General features: G+C 34.9%; 2 protein-coding genes across 6 annotated transcripts in view; both read left to right on the top strand.

Annotated features, from left to right (window-relative positions):
* Nucleotides 1–691: 691 nt before the first annotated feature.
* LOC136068717 (TMV resistance protein N-like) lies at nt 692–2,184 on the top strand. Its single transcript, XM_065776239.1, has 2 exons — nt 692–1,207; nt 1,870–2,184. Exons 1-2 carry the CDS (start codon nt 692–694, stop codon nt 2,182–2,184), a joined length of 831 nt encoding a protein of 276 aa, XP_065632311.1.
* Nucleotides 2,185–17,604: 15,420 nt separating this feature from the next.
* LOC136061038 (TMV resistance protein N-like) overlaps nt 17,605–18,897 on the top strand; it is a 28,828-nt gene continuing 27,535 nt past the window's right edge. For 4 of the 5 annotated variants that reach the window (XR_010630057.1, XR_010630058.1, XR_010630056.1 and 1 more), the window contains exons 1-2: nt 17,606–17,954; nt 18,203–18,708. Coding sequence is in view for 1 of the 5 variants with exons in the window: in XM_065776267.1 (XP_065632339.1) it covers nt 18,209–18,708 (500 nt within the window). In the remaining 4 variants the exon portion in view is untranslated. Of the gene's footprint in view, nt 17,955–18,202; nt 18,709–18,897 lie in introns of all 5 variants that reach the window. The other variant, XM_065776267.1, reaches the window with a different exon arrangement.

Genomic DNA, 18,897 nt, shown 5'->3' with positions numbered 1-18,897 from the left:
TTTTTTTAGCATATTCAGACTGCTTTTTTTTTTTTTTTTTTTCTATGGAATAAAGACTTAAACAAAAAGTCACTGTTTTGCAATTTCTAGTGATTAAAAGCTAAACTTAAATATTATTTTTTTAATTTTCACTCTCGTTAAAATAATATTTATTTCTTTCTCTTTCTATTGCTTTTAATCCTCTGCCGTTTCACACTCATTCTCTCTTTCTCAAAAACAAAACTCTCAGACTCTCATCGTCCACTCCTCACCCATCTTTCTACTTCTTTTATTCCTCTGCCGATTCACCATCGCCGACCAGATTCATCGCCCTTCACACCCATCTTCGAAGCCCAGCTCCGTTCATCCATCATCCATCATCCTCATCGCCGACCCACGCACCATCGCCGAGCTGTTACGGACCCGAGCCCCATCGCTGATCTTTCTCCACTCTACAGGTACTTTCTCTCAGCTTTTCCCTTTTTCTCAATTTGCATTTGGGTCTTTGTTTATGTTGCGGTTGATTTAAAGGCTCTTTTTCAAGGCCTTCATTCCTATTCCCCTTCCTAATTGTTCATTCAACCTGAGCGTTCCATTCAAATTGCTCTTTGTCAAAAGACACATTTTTTTTTGGGGGTGTGGTTTACTCATCTCTTGTACTTCTCATTTCATCACATCTCTGATCTTTCCAATCTTCTCCTCATAGATCTTGATGGCTGCTTTCCCGACCGATGAGGGAGACTCCTTTTCTTCTTCCACTCACAGGTGGGACTATGATGTCTTCTTGAGTTTTAGAGGTGAAGATACTCGTCATGGTTTTACTGGCTATTTATATCAGGCCTTGTGTTACAAAGGTTTCAAGACCTTCATTGATAATGAAGATCTCCAGAGAGGTGAAGGAATTTCAGCGGAACTTATCAAAGTCATTAAATCATCAATAATTTCAATTATCATATTCTCTCAAAACTATGCATTTTCCACTTGGTGCCTTGAAGAACTTACCAAGATTCTCGAGTGTAAGAAAAATGGACAAAAAGTTTTACCAGTTTTTTACAAAGTGGATCCATCTGAAGTACGCAAGCAGGAAGCTAGTTTTGGATTAGCACTAACTACACATGAAAAAAAATTCGAGAACAACATAGAGAAAGTGCTGAGGTGGAGGGCAGCTTTAGGTGGAGGGCAGCTTTATGTGAAGCAGCTAGTTTGTCTGCATGGCATTATGAGGATGGTATGTATATAATCACTAATCTTGTGTCATTTTATAGCTTTCAAACCTCTAATGGTTTTGTTATGACCACTAAATACCAAATTACGAAAATATTTTATTACGATAATATTTGCTACTACTATATACTAAGGCACTAAGAGCACTGCTGCTACTAAGGCATTAAAAGCCAGCACAAATAGAAGGTTTATTTTTATATTTTACTTGCTTGGTAAATTACAAACACATCTAATGTGCTTTCATCTGATGATTTTACCTTTCACCCACACTTGTGAGAGAAGGAAGTGTGATTTAAATCAAGGCCCATCAACTTAATAATTTGCAGATTTTCTTAATGATTTCATTTTCAGAGTATTATAAATGGGTTAGTGACGTAGGATGAAGGAGCGGCAAGTGGCATGAGGCGAAAACATAGTGTAAGGAGAGAGAGAGAGAGAGAGAGAGAGAATGAGGACTCAAAGAAGAAAAATGCACATTTAAGTCTCAAAATTATTATCGTCTTAAATCTATGACTATGAGTTACATGCACATTTACTTAATTTAAAAAATGTATCACTTGTAAGTCACACATCTAATCATCTTGAATTTAGTTCATTTTGTATTTATATTCTAGCTAGTCTAACTATGTTTCCTATGCTCTACAATGCAGTTTTCCTGAATATCAGTTTATCCAAGGAATTATTAAAGAGGTATCAAGTACCATATTATATCGCACAAATTTATTTGTTGCTAAATACCCAATTGGAGTAGGTTCTCGTGCAGAATTCGTAGAAAATCTTTTAGATATTAAGACAAATGATGTTCGCGTGGTTGGAATTCATGGCCTTGGAGGAATAGGAAAGACTACAATTGCAAAAGCTGTTTATAATAGAGTTGCTGATCAATTTGAAGGAAGTAGCTTCCTAATGAATGTCAGAGAAAATTCAAGAACAGATTATAGCATAATCAAACTACAAGAGCAACTTCTTTCTGAGATCTAAAGAGCAAAGAATTTAAGTGCACAGTACATCCAGAGGAATCAATGTGATCAAAGAAAGACTTTCGAGTAAAAAGATTCTGTTGATTCTTGATGATGTGGATAAATTGGACCAAATAGAAAATTTTCTTGGAGAATGTGATTGGCTTGCTAATGGAAGTAGAGTTATTATAACCACACCCCCCCCCCCCCTCCCCCCCTCACTCTGTAGTTTACATTAATGCGTCATGGCACCTAAACGTAAGTCTGTTCTGTCTCGGAACCCTCTTCATTCTAGGGCATCCACTTCTTCTGATCCTACTCCCTCACATGTCCGGTTCCGTGATGAGAAGGCCAAAATGGACTTCTTTGAGAACTTCTCTAGATGAGGCGTTCATTTGGAATGCCTAGTCATCTTGTCGGACTTCTCTGACATTGACCTACCCACTGTCATTCACAGTAGGGGATGGGAGTCACTGTGTGACATCCTGGTCACTTGTCCATTCATGCTGATACAGGCGTTCTACTCCAACATGTATGGATTTGATTTTTTAGTACCTCAGTTTTCTACTCGCGTTTGAGGTACGCGCATTGTGGTCACTCCGGATATTTATCCGACGTGCTCCAAGTCCTGAGGGTAGTGCATCCTAACTACCCCGGTTGTGATCATCTGAGGACTGTGTCCAAAGATGAGCTTTATGTCCACTTTTTGTGAGAGTCCCTCTGATTGCAGTAATCGTCAGTTCACTTCTTGCTCGGCCTTCGCTAAAGGCTCTCGTTTTCTTAACATGGTTATGACTTTTGCTTCGCATCCCTTATCTCATTATAACTCTATTACTGAGCCCCGTACTTGATTTTTGCTTTCTCTTTTAAAGCATCTTACTGTAGATTTTCCCTCTCATTTTATTCTTTCTATTCTAGATGTATATAGGGATATGGCATCCCATGATAAGCTCATCTTCCCTTCAGCTATCATGAGGATTTTACGCCATTTTTCTGTTCCCTTTCCCGTTTCCGACCACTTCCACGTTATGTGTGCCATTGACGCTGCTATCGTTAAATAGAGCGAGGCTAGCTACATTCGAGGTGGTCCAAGTCGGTAGCTCCTCCCACTCCTTTAGCTTCATCCACCTCCGCTCCCTCTACTTCTGTGGGAGGTGTGACTCTTAATGCGATCATGGCGCAGCTTCAGCGCATAAATGCTCACCTTGATACACTCTCTACTGAGTTGTATCAGGTGAACACCCATGTTGGCTGTATTGCTAGATGGCAGGCTCGCCTTGGTGGCTTTGTGGAGTCTCCCTCTCCTCCTTCCGAGGCATCCAAGGCATCCGAGGACGATGATGACCCCGACGACGACGATGATGATGGGGATGGAGATGTTAGCTCTTCCAGTGCTGATGAGATGTTTGCTTGATACTCTTACCCTTTGTCACTCATGACAAAAATGGGGAGTAGTTTTGGATATGAGAGTAGTCATACTCGTAAGGGGAGGGTTAATATAGGAGATTTTTGTTAGGGGGAGTGTATATTGAGGGATGTAGTGAGGATTTGATGTATCTTTTTCTTTTCTCTCCATTTCAGATACATTACATCTTATATATTGGTCTTGTGACCGTTTTAACATACATTGTACTTATATTTGGTTTATATATATTGATGTATGTTCTTTCACCTATCTCTCCATGTGTTGTTTCTTTTCTATCTTTATACACATGTTTCTTATTATTTGTATGCAATCTTTTATTTCTGTTTCACACTAAAATGCCTTGATGAGTTTTGTTTAAAGTGTTTCAGAAATACAGGTTGTCAAAGTCTACTTGCCATAAACTCTTTTCTTGCAAAGTTTTTCAAGAGTTTGTGTTAGGATAGATTTTATTGTATTCAATAAGTGAATATAAGTTGAGTGATTTATGAATTTTTTCATATCTCATTTTTTCAGGACTGTTTTTCATCCAATCCATGAATGTATGTTTGGGCTTTCTTTTCTCACAATCCTAAACATATATAAGGATTATTTTAAGGGCTGTAAAAGTTTACACATAGACGCACAATTGCACAAGTGAAGAAAAGTGTAACTGGAAACCTAATTTGCCCTAGTTCTTCATTCTCTTCAAGAAGCTGCTGTGTTTCATACACCGTAGGGTTTTGTGACCAAGCAATTTCATGATCTTCATCGTGTGATGAATAGAAGAACACTGCAGCCAACATCCTTCTCAAGTTGGTAATCAAGTCGCGTATTGGGATCCACGCAATTGGTTAGTCACGTACTGGGAGCCGTGCATTGAAGGGAGAGATTGTCACTACAGAACAAGTCCAATTGGGTATTAAGGTAAGGGTTCAACTACAGGTTGGTATAAGGTACTAGGATTCCTTTTCTTGTAACCGCTTGTTTTGATAATAGTGGATTCTCGAGAGTGGTGACCTTAAAATCAGCCGGTGGGGTTTTTGCTGTGTAGGTTTTTCCCATTCGTAAACAAATTACCGTGTCAATTTAATTTCCGCTACATACTTAGTTTAATTGGTGATTTATTTGTGCTGCCACGTATATTGCATGTTAATATGATTAATTAATAAACTTGACTAATTAATCAATTAATCCATCACAAGGGGTCAATACGTTTTTGGCCTATCAAGTTTTAATCAAGGTTTGTTATATTTTTAAAGTTCATTACCCTTGCATGTATTTTCATGAAATGTGTATTGTGGAGTATAGCCAAGGATAAATAATAATGTTAATGTAAAGGTCTCATTCTAGGGTTGTAGTTAGTGAACTGCCTTTATTTTACTGCAAAATAATTATGTAGCTATGCATGATATATCATGACTGATCTTGCATTATGCTTTATTTATGTCTTTTCTTGGTTTATCATATGAGCCACAGAGAACCTGAAGTAATATTAGGTAATATACCTTGTACGTTTGAACTCAAGTGCAGGTTGTTGAGGCTGAGGAAAAGACTACTCGAGGTTTGTTGCTGACAGAGGCGACCAAGGAGAAACCTTCCAGTGGGACGGTGAGGACTAGAGCATCTTCAACTTTATGCTCTCCCAAGCATTAGTTGAATACTTGTTTTAGGATTGTAAGATGGGTTTTGGTGTTTGGGCAAATTAATGTTTGATGTTTATGTTGATGTTTATTCTGCATTGGATGTGACAGGTGATTGCAGTTGGGCCTAGTCCTCTGGATGAAGAAGGCAACAGGAAACCATTATCCCTCCCCCCAGGGAGCATAGTCATGTACTCCAATTATGCCAGGAATGAATTCAAGGGCAAAGACGGTTACGATTACATTGCTTTGAGGTTTTCAGATGTTATGGCTGTTCTTTGTTAGTTGTCAATTAAATGCTCTGAGTATGTACCTGCAAAATTTTATGCAAAAGTGCCTCAAGACATGGATTTTGAATATAGTTGCACTTTAGTCTTTAGAGTATGTTGATTGCAAATTTGTGTCAGATTCTAGTTTTTCAATTCTCTGCATAGTTAACAATTAATACTAGTTCATTGAAACATCCGAAGTTCATTTGATAATGAATGGGTGTATGCCATATTGTATTAAAATCTTCATTTTAAATGGATCCATTTCGTTGTTTAGATTAAATTTTACCAATCCAACTAGATGGAGAATTAGAGAAAAAAAATTCTTCCAACATTGTCAGATTTGGTGAAATCATTGCAAATGCCTTTGCAAGGCTTAGTTCCTCTAGTATTAGTAACTATGTTCATAACCCGCGGCCTGTGGTGGAGGATTTTATAGCCTTCAATTAAGACTGCAAATCTTGTAATAGACTTTTAGCTATTTATAGTTTCTATGCATATCCATATTTCTTCCCCCAAAAAAAAAGTTTTAAAGAAACTTCTGTTTAGAGAGTTAAAGGCTTTTGGTCCAATTGCAACAATAATTTTTCTTATAATAAAATTAAAAAGTATAAGTGGGTGCTTGCCTTTGGCATGTCATAACAGATAACCAGTTTTATTTATTTTTAGTTTGGTAAAATTTTTTGTAGATAGTCAATATTATCGTAGTGGACAGTGCACAGCCTCCGTATGTACTTTAAAGTGTGGAAAACATGAGTAAGAAAGAAATAATTAATCAAATGGTCATACTGTGATTAGGGATGTGTCTCTTTTCAATAATTGAAGGTTTTTTTTTTTCCTTCGTTATTTTTGTAATTTTTAAGTGCATGATTTTATTTCCATCTCTTTTATTTGTGGAACATAAAGTAGTACGGAAAAAATGGGACAAAAGATTTGGATTCCACAAGATACAACTTGAGCGAAGAAAAAAACTCTCTTTTTCTTTTCACTCACTACTCTCTTCCTCACTGTGTATCTCTCACAATTTTCTCTTACTCTCTCTATTTTTCTCTTCTCCTTTGCTTGCTCTCAATCACGCAGTTCTTCAAGACTGCACCATCCTCAGTCTCACTTGGTGGAGAAATTATACAGTCCTCTAATGGACCACGTCACTTGTTCGCCATTTCACTAAAAGACTCTCACTTGTTTAAAATTACTGAGTCAGTAATAAGTTTCTGTTTTAAAAAAATTTCTAATTCAGCAATTTTAAACAAATAAATCTTTTAGTGGAATAATAGATGACGTCACACCTTTAAGTACCTTATTGGAATTTCTCCACCCTAGGGCTTCTCCTCTTCACCTTTCTTCAAATGGCCGAATGGCCTTACTTTATATTTCTTCATATTTTCCTTCTTTTCTTCCTTTCACCCTCTTGACATCAAATCACAATAAATGCACCTCACTTGCCTTCACTTTGCTTTAGCCAATTTCTTTTTGCTTCAGCTCTCCCCTAAATGCCGAATAGCCTTAATGCATCAACCTATTTATTGTCTTCTTTTTCTCCTCAGCGTGTCTAACACGCCTAAGTCACTGCTCAAGAAGAAAATAGGCTGACTTTTGTGGCTTGTCCAACAACCTCTTTAATGAGGTGTTTTATCAAATGTGGGCTGGACCCATGGTGCTATGATGCACCCAACAAAAATGACCATGTGTTAGATGTCATTTCGAATTAATAATATCTCAAATGATTTTTTTTAATTAAAAAATAACAAAATCTCCAAACTCTTATCATAATGTGTGATTAAATTTATATCAAATAATTTATATTAACAATTGTTCTTCAAATTTATTGATTTTAAATATTCAAAACCAAACACAACCATGAATCAGTTATGAAAGGTTCCTAAAGACCAAGGATAGCTCCACGTTGAAGGTAGGGTGGTCACAAGACCACCCTGACTTGGAAAAGTAATAATAATTATACATATAAATTTTAAAAATTTTATGAGTTGTCTATCTTTAAAAAAAAAAGTCGTGACCACCCTAAATTTTTTTAGGTCCAACAAAATTAAACTTTGGTCATCTTAATAATATATTAGGTCCTTTCAAACAGAAAGAAAAAACCTAAAAAAAATAGCTAAAATTTGAAAGAGATGTAGTTTGTAGCATTGATAATAAAACTAATGCAATAATTTCAAAATATGAAAACTCATAGAAGGAAATTGTAAAATTTTATGTATTTGCGTATTTTTTTTCCTTTCAATATATGAAATTATCCTTTTATTAGATTTTTTTTTAATTAAGTTCATTAATACCACTCAAAAAAAAAATTCTTGAAGCGGCCTCCGCTTAAGATCACTACACTCAGGGGCGGACCTACACTAGGGCAGGGGGGGAATTAGAAAAAAAAAAAACTAGTATAAAAAAATTAAGATTTGCCCTTATATATATATATATATTTGTCTCTCCTCCTCTAAAATATTTAGATATTGACCTACAAGAAAATAAATAAATAAATAAAATTTATGCCCCTTTAACTACAAAAACAAAATAACAAAATAAATATGGACTAAACAAAAATCGCACACAAAATAAAAAACACTTATTTTGTATGTTATACTTTGTTGATGTGTTTTATAATATGAAATGTTTAAGAAATATTTATTTTGTATGTAGTATTTTGTTGAATATGAAATAGATGTTAGTTTTTATTTTCATAATTTTTTTTTTTTTAGTTTTAAGCTTTGGCCCCTCCCATGTATGAATCCTGGTTCCGTTCCTGACTACACTTGCATCACTTTATTTATTTATTTTTTACATAGCCTAACATAAGGTGAATGCTCAGTGACCTTTCTTTAGGAGTCTAATTTTCTTGATGGAAACTAAAAGGGGGAGAAAAAGTAAAAGAGAGCCAAAGAGTTATTATTGTTTTACAGTTAATGAGGATGTAAAATAGGGGAGAATGGGACATGGGTCAAAATTGTTGTACAGATATAAAGTGAGCTAATGAGTCCTTTTCATGATGTTAAAACATCGTTCACTACAAAGTAAGAAGATGGTGACCAACATCTTCCTTCAAACAAGCTCTCTCTTCATCAAAAAAAAAAAAAAAACAAGCTGTCTCTTATAACCCACGTTGGTACTCTGTAGTTTGTACAACGACTGTCTTTTAACGTGTGAACATATGAAATTGCTTTTGCTTTCCTGCCCATGACTTGCCATTTTCACATTATATGTTACACCTTATAACATAGAATAATGGTTTTCTTCCTTTTTTTTTTTTTTTTTTCTTTCTTTGCTACAATAATTAGCAAACTTTTGTTCCATGGTGTTTGAAGAACTTATTGAGTGATCTCCATAATAGACTATGGCCATTAAGGTACTAGAGCATCCACAGCAGTGGAGCTAAAAATTTAGCTATTTGGCATCACAAAAAGTTACTTTATCTATTTTACCTACTTACTTTACAAAACATGCTACAACAGTGAATTTATCTTAGCTTTCAACACAATAAAATAATATAAATATCATAATAAAATAATATATCTACTACAATAAAATAATATATCTACTACAATAAACAACAATCACAACCCCACACACAACCACAACCACCACCACCACCACCACCATAGCCCACAACAAAGAAAAAAAAAATCAACCAAGCCTACACCCACCTGACCCACCATGCAACACCCACACCCACCACCACGAAACTCACTCGAGCCACCACCTCGAACACACTGATCTACCCACAAACCTGCCCACACAGACACTGTATTGAACCCAACGACCTACTCATGAACCACACTGACCCACCACAGCACACCACAACCCACCAACGCTGATGAACCCAACTAACGCCAACTATTCAACCACACCACAGCCCACCGATGCCGACGAACCCAGCCACCTACCGACACCTATCTACCCACACAACCACCACCACCGATGAGACAAAGAGGTGAGAGTTTGAGAGAGTGAGCTTGAGAGAGTTTTGAGAGGTGAGACATAGAGGTGAGAGCTTGAGAGAGTGAGTTGAGAGTAAAAGAATATAAAAAAAAAAAAATATATTATTTTAATCCGGCTGAGAATTTTTTTTTTTTTTTTTTTTTTTTTTTTGCTCTCAGCTACAGTGCACAGCCATATATAGCTATGCACTGTAGCAATGAAGGTAAAAATTTTACCTTTAGCTCCACTACTGTAGTATATGGCTGGTAGCAATGAAGGTAAAAATTTTACCTTTAGCTTCACTACTGTAGTATGGATTTTTGTGTTTTGGTGAAGCTAAAATAGCTATATAGCTATTTAGTTTCACTACTCTTCTTAAGTTCTTACATCCTACTACCATTTTGCTTTTCATGTTTTTATATTACATATTTAATATACTACAATACTACAAACACACTCAATTTTACACCCAATTTCATAACCTATTGAAATAGTTGATTGTGAGTAGTGAAAAAAAAAAGTAGTGAGTCTATGCAAAAAATTGTGAGTAGAAAGTATCCATCACTCACAATTAACTACTTTAACATGTGAAATTAAGCGTGTTCCTAAATTTATTCTTTAACATAAAATATTGGCACTTTAAAATGTTATCGCTAGTTTTTTTTTTTTTTTTTAATTTTTACTTGTAATTGTTAATTAAGCCTTGATCTCCTACGATTTGTGTAAGATGCCTTCTTTCTGCATGTAACCTCAATGTTTAGGCTGGTCATTTGCCTTCTAATACTAGTGCATAATAGAAGAAAATGATTCAATATACTTGGTGTATAAGATGATGCTTGAGAATCATTTTGCTAGAAATAATATCATTTTTAGAACCAATTATATCATTTCAAACGTCAAATAACTTTGTTTAGGGCAATTTAACCATTACTGAGAGAAAGCTGTAAAAGAAAAATTAGTAGAAGTGTGAGAAAAACTTTTTTTTTTTTCTTTTTTTGAGAATGAAGTGTGAGAAAACTTAAATATATAGCCACCGAAGACCACACATAAAAATAAATATAATTAAATAACTTAATTATATAGTTAATGGCTATTCAAACTTTTTCATATATATATATCGCTTTAGAGAGAGTGTTGATGCAAACTTTTAAAAGGTCAGAAGTTCTCCAATTAGAGGCACACAAAAGATGCCCCCATTGTGCTTAGGAAGCAATTCTGTAATAATATCACTGACATTATTATGAAAATAAACAAATATATATCATTGAGATGTTTAGTTGTAATATCACCAATTAAACATTTAGGGCACATGCATGATACTATCAAATGAACATGGGAGATTATGAAGTGTCTTAGAGCATTCACATCAGGTCTTTTATAAATGTGTAAAATACACATTTTGACCACTTTTACACATTTTGCACCAAAAAACCCTTTACATCAGCTCTTTTAAAATCATTCAAATCTGTGTAAAACTATAAACGAGCTACAGTACCCGTGTAAATTTACACGGGTACTGTAACTCATGCATTTATTTTTTTAATAGTTTTTTTTTTCTCTCTCTCTCTGCCACTCAGGTCCCTCTCTATCTATCTCAGACGCTGCCCTCTCTTTCTCTCCACAACTTTCATCCTCAGTTCTCTCTACCTATCTCACATCTCTCACTCTCTCGTTCAAAGCGTGCCACCGGAGTTCACAACATGCCACCGGAGTTCACAGCGTGGCGAGATCGGCGCTGTGGGTCACAACGTGGTGGCAATGATCGATGATCGATGGCGAGATTGGCGTTGTGGGTCACAATGTGGCGGCGATAATCGATGATCGATGGCGGCGATGATCGATGGCAGCGATGATCGATGGCGGCGATGAGCGTGGCGAGGTCGATCGCGGCGAGGTCGATCGATGGTCGATGGTCGATGAGCGTGGCGAGGTCGATGGCGGCGATGATCAATCAATGATTTTTTCTTTGATTTTAGGTGGAGATCGGGGTTGATTTGATGTTGCTTTTTCTTTGATTTTGGTTGATCTGTGTGGGTGGTGATGGTGGCTGGGCGGTGATGATGGTGGCTATTGATCTGATGTTGATTTTGGTTGATTTGTGTGGGTTAATGGCCTTTGGTTGCTGATGATGGTGGTGATGGTGGCTGGGCGGTGATGATGGTGGCTGTGGGTCTGTGAGAGAGAGGGGCAGTGAGGGAGTAATAATAAAAAATTGTAAAATAGGGAATATTTTATTGAATAAATGTGGAAAATAGATAAACTGATGTGGGTGTATTGTAAAAGTGGTCGTGTAAAATAGAAAAATTAGATTTTTTCATGTAAAATAGACATAGAATTTACAAGAGCTGGTGCGAATGCTCTTACTTCTTAGAACCACCAAAAAAAACCCAAAAAGAAAATGAATTTTAATTTTTTTTTTCTTTTCTTTTTAAAAAGTAGAGGACCATGGTGATTGATATATATATGTGTGTGTATATGTAAGTGTTGTGAGTAACAACACATATTTGAGTGGAGGGAAAACTGTGGGGAGTGAACTCTCTGAGCAATGGGGACAAGATTTAGATGGGGTCTAATGCACGTGAACAGCACTGCAAGTCTTAATTTTGCAGACACTGACAAAGCAAAAGTCATGTGGCTATGTACTGGAATTTGTTCAAAGGAAAGTAACAGTGGGGTGGAAGTGATAGCTCATCCATCCTTCCTTCCATTCAAACCTTCAACAAACTAAGTAAACAAACATTATTATTTCCTACTCATTTGACTATTCCAGAACCGGAGAACCACATATTTTTTCATTTGATAAAAATCTTATTATTCCCTCCCTGAACTTTGCTATAAGCGTTAGATCAATACACGCATGTCACCACCTTGTTATTGAACTAAGCTAATAAGCATCATTTTGCTTGCCCTTGTCAATGATTAATTATGTATAAGAACATATGCAATGATCATCTAAATTAGTGCTACCTAGCTACCATTTCGACTGTTAGTATAACTAAAAACAAAGTTTTCTGTGAATCAGATTGAAGGAGTCTCTTTCAATCTGTTACATGACGATGCAGATGATTTGATGTAAATAATTTAAACCATTTATCAAATCACATAATTTTTAGAATTACACACGAATACTAGTTAAAGTCACCAAGTAACAAAATAGAAGAAGAAAATTTTGTCTAATAACTAATACTTTCAACTTTATAATGGGGTCTATCTTGACATTCAATATCTTTTGGGTCAGCAAAGTAATAATTTCATTTCTTCGCAGTTCATTTACAGAGGCATGAAAATTATTTTATGTACTATTGTTCTATAAAATTTGTAGTATATAAAATTTGTTGAGGAATTCTAAAGATACTACAAATTTTATTATATAAACCTTTAAATTGATATGCCACTAATAAAACATAATTTAGGATCTATTTGGATACCGCTTATTTTGCTGAAAACTGAAAATACTGTAGTAAAATAATTTTTAAATGTGTGAATAGTACTGTGAGACCCAGTTTTAAAGTTTTTTTTTTTGAATAAAATACTTGTGGGTCCCATGAACAGTACACAGGATCCACTGAACAGTGCTATTAGTGTACTTTACGAGAAGAGTTTTTTTTTTTTTTTTTTTTTTTTGCCGAAACGCAGACACTGGGGATTTTCATCAATACCCAAACGGGTACTTAGATATATATTTTTTATGTTCTTAAATTTCACTACATAAACCTTAAAACTGAAGTATTACTACTAAAATAAATTCAAACATTTATTTATTATATTATGTACATTTTTAGACCCCTTAAACACAAACAAGATTAATCGAGTTATTTAGCTAAGTGATTAACTTAGATAAATTATACAGATCTAGGTTAACACAGATAAATCATATCATTGAAACAGTGCGGAAAATAAAAAACACAACATTATAATAACCCAAGAAAACCAAATCGGTAAAAAACTTAGGGAGGATTTAACCTAGCTATCCTCAAGGTAAAATAGATCCACTATGAAAGAATTGAAGTTTTACAATAGCGACTTAGACCACTAACATCCTATTGCTACCTCGAGTAGAAAACTTATTACCACGACCACATGATAGCTCTGAGTCTACGGACTACTTCTTTCTTGGATTCACAGCAACCACAAGTACACTGCTTGTGTTTTTCTTTAAGCTCTTTATGCAGCAACTAAAACGATCACCAAGCTGTCGACATCAATCTCGATTTTGATAACCCTAAGTATGTATGAAGGCAAACACCTCTAGATCTCACAAGAGATACACACACACATCATAAACAACAACAATAAAATGTGGCTAGGATTTTTCCTTTTATACTTAAGGCAAAACATAAAACCCTATACATCATATGGGTTCGGGCTGAGTTGGAAAATTCTGCAGAAAAACAATTTGCACGAGTTTCAATCGATTGAGTTTAATTTTCGATCGATCGAGCCTTGCAGATTTACACAATAAATCTTGCAGTATACTCGATTCCAACTTTACACAAAAACACACTTTGAGCAGCCTAAATCTAGACTAAATGTTTTGATCATGGTTTGCCAACATTACACATTAAAGTTCTAATACATTAGTTCCTAATTCCTTAGAACCTAACATATTATTTAAATAACACCAATCATATTTATTGTCAAGTTAACTTATAAGTATTTATAGTAAAATTAGTAGTAGTTCTAATATATTTATTAAATTTGTTTGTAATATGACACAACACCTTGAATTAATGCAATAAATAATTAGCATTCAAACTTGAACTTATGAGTGAAATCCACTTTCAAGTAGTGACGAAGTCAAGATTTGAATTTAGAGAGGTACAAAGTTGCTGTTGATGTTTTTTCTTTTAATAAAAATTATGAGTAAAAATTATCACATACACATATACATGCAACATAACACACTAAAATTAACAATATTAATATGTAGAAAATAAAAGAACTATTTCAATCAATTTATAATTTGGTAAATTAAATTTAATTGCTTACCCACAAATTTTCAGAAAAAATAGCAAGTTATTGCCAACAATTTTTTTTTTTTAAATTAATTTTTAGAGGTAATAGTATTTTTTTTTTCCTTCTCTTTAATTGAAATTATTGCTTCCTTATTTTCTTTTTCTCTTACCCTTACTTCCCTTTGGTTTTAATGCTAAAGTTATTGATGAAATATATATATATATATATATTTTTTTTTTCTTTGGTTATGTTTTCTTAATAATGTTTAGAGGAAAGCGATTAATACATCGATAAGAAATAGTGAGATCATCCAAATTGAGGGAAACCAAAAAAGCATAGAGAAATACCCAAAATAACATTAGTAGGAAAAAAAAAAGGACTTGATAATTATGGAAGTAATAGAAAATATGACTTCTGCTAGAATAGAATGAAGAAAAAGAATGCATGTGACCGACTGAAATTAATATGTTGAGGATCTATAATTGACCCAAAAACATTTAGATTTAAGACTTTTTTTAGTTTTCTTAATAATGTTTGACAAAAAAAGAAAAAAGAAGATAATCATCAATTACTTTTTCTATAAAATATGCCAACAAGAAATACATATAAGAGAAACAATTATATCTATATAAAAATACACTAAGACAAAAGATGAGGAAAAATCAACTATGCTAATAAGTGTTTTTTTTTTTTTTTTTTAATTTAATTGAGAGAAGGATGACGTTTTCTTATGTAGGATGCATATTTTTGTTTTTATTGAGGGACCCCGCCACCTCAAAACATAGTGTGCGTTTGGATTAGGATGAAAAATGAAATTTATTTCACAATTCAGCTTATTTTTGCTACTATTCATTGGCCCTATTGCACTTTTTAGTACTATTCATAGGCCCACTGTACTATTTCAACTAATTTTTATCTTTACTTACAATACTTTCAGTAATAATTTTTCAGTTTCAGCAAAATAAGCGGTATCTAAACACACCCATAATATTCAAAACCTCGGCACCAAAAAGCGGAGAAGGATCATCTTTTGTGCTTTTGCTTTTTATGTTTGGCATATTAAACTGCATTTTTTCTTTGTCCATGGAATAAATTAGAGACCGTGAGTCTAAAACAAAAAGTCATTGTTTTGCAATTTCTACTTAACTTCTTACGAAAGTGTAAAACAAAAAGTCGTTCTTTTGCATTGTTTCTTAAGTTTTATTGAAATTTTGCAAACATGAAGAACAAAATAAGCACATGTAATTTAGATGTTAGATTTTTAAAATTCACATTTAATATAAAGACATATAAAAAATTTGAAAGGTTTTTTTTTTTCAAAACTAGTTTTGAGAGAAATTAAAAAAAAATTGATATTCTATATAAAAAAAAATGACTAGAATCATTGACAATCGATACTCTATCTTCTATATATTTGTTAATATAAATAATATTAGAGATACAAACTATTTTATAAAAAAATTTACAAACTATTGATGTAGTGTTTGATTATTGGTAAATAAAAAAGTAATATTAATGATAGGTCTAGAAGAAAACTAATAAGAAGTTAACTATATTCACATTTTATAAAAATATTGTAAAATAATTTATGACTATAACATTATTCTTAATAATATTATTAAAAATAAAAAATTAATTAATAATTATGTAAAAACTTTTCAATCTTAATCCAACTAATTTATCTCACCTTCCAAGTTTCTAATAAGAACCTTCGTCCGCGTGAGAGTGAAATGTGATGGAAGGAAAGCTGAAACTGCATGGGACCACGGAACTGCATGATGGAAACTTCGAGGAAGAGGGATTTCTTACTTTCCAGTGCTTTTGCTTTTTTCTTTTTTGCAGCATATTCAAACTGCCTTTTTCTTTTTCTATGGAGTGAAGACTTAAACAAAAGTCACTGTTTTGTAATTTCTAGTGGTTAAGAGGATGTTTGGTAGAGGAATTTGAGTAATATTATTTAAGTATTTTTGATATACGTGTGGTTGAAAATGTGTATAATATTGTTTAAAATGCTCAAAAATGTGTTCTAATACACTTACCAAACAGGGCCTAAAAACTAAACTCAAATATTATTTTTTTATTTTCACTCTCATTAAAATAATATTTATTTCTCTCTTTTAATCCTCTGCTGTTTCACCCTCATTCTCTCTTTTTCAAAAACAGAACTCTCAGGGCCCGTTTGGTCATAGAGTTTAAAAATTGTTGTTTAAAAAGATATGAAAATTGTGGTTTAAAAAGTGTTGTTGAAAAACGTGTTTTTAATGTCAATAAAACAAAAAAATGTGTTTGGTATCATAGTTTAAATAACATTTTTCAGTGTTCAAAAAGTATAAAATATGTGTTTGGTACATGTGTTTTGAAATATAAAAAAAGATGACCAAAATACGAAATAATATTTTTTTAATCAGGAGAGAGAATATCTATATATTCCCGTTGCTCTTTCTCTTTCCTTCTTTATCCCTTCTCTTCCCTCAGAGCAGAAAACCATTCCCTGAGAGCAGAAAACCAAACCCACGCACAGTCCTCATCTCCGTCGACGCCAAAGAAGATCCACGGCTGGGCTTCACGTTCTTCGGATCTCATCTCCACTGTCAGCACTCCAAGACCCAGCAACTAATCGAGCTTCTGTCGCCGCCGAGGTTGGGTTTTTGTCTAAAAACCGAGGTTGGTGATGCGGTGTTGTAACCAGTGTGTAGAAGACGCGTTTATGATGGATCGGTGAGGATTTATGGTGCTGGGTCGGTGAAGGGAGTTATGGAGGTGGGTGAGAGCTTCTGTCGCCGCCGAGGTTGGGTTTTTGTCAATGGGTTTTTGTCTAAAAACCGAGGTTGGTGATGCGGTGTTGTAACCAGTGTGTAGAAGATGCATTTATGATGGGTTGGTGAGGATTTATGGCGCTAGGTTGGTGAGGGGAGTTATGCCGCTGGGTTTGCTCTGTGTGATCTTCATACCAGGTGCAAGAGGATTGAAGAGATGAGAGTAAAGAGAGGAGACAAATCTGGAAAAGAAGCTGACCAGCTGGGCCCCACAAGAGTGTTCAATATTATTACTGAAGTGCCATTGAAACTAGTGTTTGTTGTTTAAAATCAGCTCCAAGGTGATTTCAAAAACGTCCGTTTAAACATGGTTTTTTGAACAATATTTTTCAAACAATCCTGAGCAGAACTGGTCCACCAAACACGTTTTTTTGTTTTTGAACACTAGTGTTCAGTGTTTAAACACTGAACACTACGTTTTAAAATGGGTGACCAAACGCCCCCTCAGACTCTCATCGTCCACTCCTCACCCATCTTTCTATTTCTTTTATTCCTCTGCCGTTTCACCATCGCCGACCCGATTCATCGTTCTTCTCACCCATCTCGAAGCCCAGCTCCGTTCATCCATCATCCATCTTCCTCACCGTCGACCCCACGCACCATCGCCGACCCGATTCGTCATCCTCCTCACCCATCTTCGAAGTCCAGCTCCGTTCATCCATCATCCTCACCGAAGCTCTCTGCTCAATAAGCCATCGCCGACCCACGCAAGCCACGCCCCATCGCCGAGCTGTTACCGACCCAAGCCCCAGCGCTTATCTTTCTCCACTCTACAGGTACTTTGTCTCAGCTTTTCCCTTTTTCTCAATTCGCATTTGGGTCTTTGTTTATGTTGTTGTTGATTTAAAGGCTCTTTTGCAAGGCCTTCATTCCTATTCCCCTTCCTAATTGTTCATTCAACCTCAGCGTTCCATTCAAATTGCTCTTTGTCAAAAGACACTTTTTTTTTTGGGGGTGTGGTTTACTCATCTCTTGTACTTCTCATTTCATCACATCTCTGATCTTTCCAATCTTCTCCTCATAGATCTTGATGGCTGCTTTCCCGACCGATGAGGGAGACTCCTTTTCTTCTTCCACTCACAGGTGGGACTATGACGTCTTCTTGAGTTTTAGAGGTGAAGATACTCGCAATGGTTTTACGGGCTATTTATATCAGGCTTTGTGTGACAAAGGTTTCAAGACCTTCATTGATAGTAGCGATCTCCAAAGAGGTAAAGAAATTTCAGCGGAACTTATCAAAGCCATTAAATCATCAATGATTTCAATTATCATATTCTCTCAAAACTATGCATTTTCTACTTGGTGCCTCAAAGAACTTACCGAGATTCTTGGGAGTAAGAAAAATGGACAAAAAATTTTACCAATTTTTTACAAAGTGGATCCATCTGAAGTACGCAAGCAGGAAGGTAGTTTTGGATTAGCACTAACTACACATGAAAAAAAATTCGAGAATAACATAGAGGAAGTGCTGAGGTGGAGGGCAGCTCTATATGAAGCAGCTAGTTTGTCTGGATGGCATTATGAGGATGGGTATGTATCTAATCACTTATCTTGTTTCACTAATCTTGTTTCTTTTTATAGCTTTCAAACCTCTGATGGTTTTGTTATGACCACTAAATACCAAGTTACAAAAATATTTTATTACGATTATATTTGCTACTGCTATCTACTAAGGCACTAAGAGCATTCCCATCCGATAATTTCATCCTATTCTATTTT

Source organism: Quercus suber, unplaced genomic scaffold, assembly GCF_002906115.3.
Source record: "Quercus suber isolate HL8 unplaced genomic scaffold, Cork oak 2.0 scaffold_131, whole genome shotgun sequence".
NCBI classification, from domain to species: domain Eukaryota; kingdom Viridiplantae; phylum Streptophyta; class Magnoliopsida; order Fagales; family Fagaceae; genus Quercus; species Quercus suber.
This window is presented reverse-complemented; position numbering and strand designations above follow the sequence as displayed.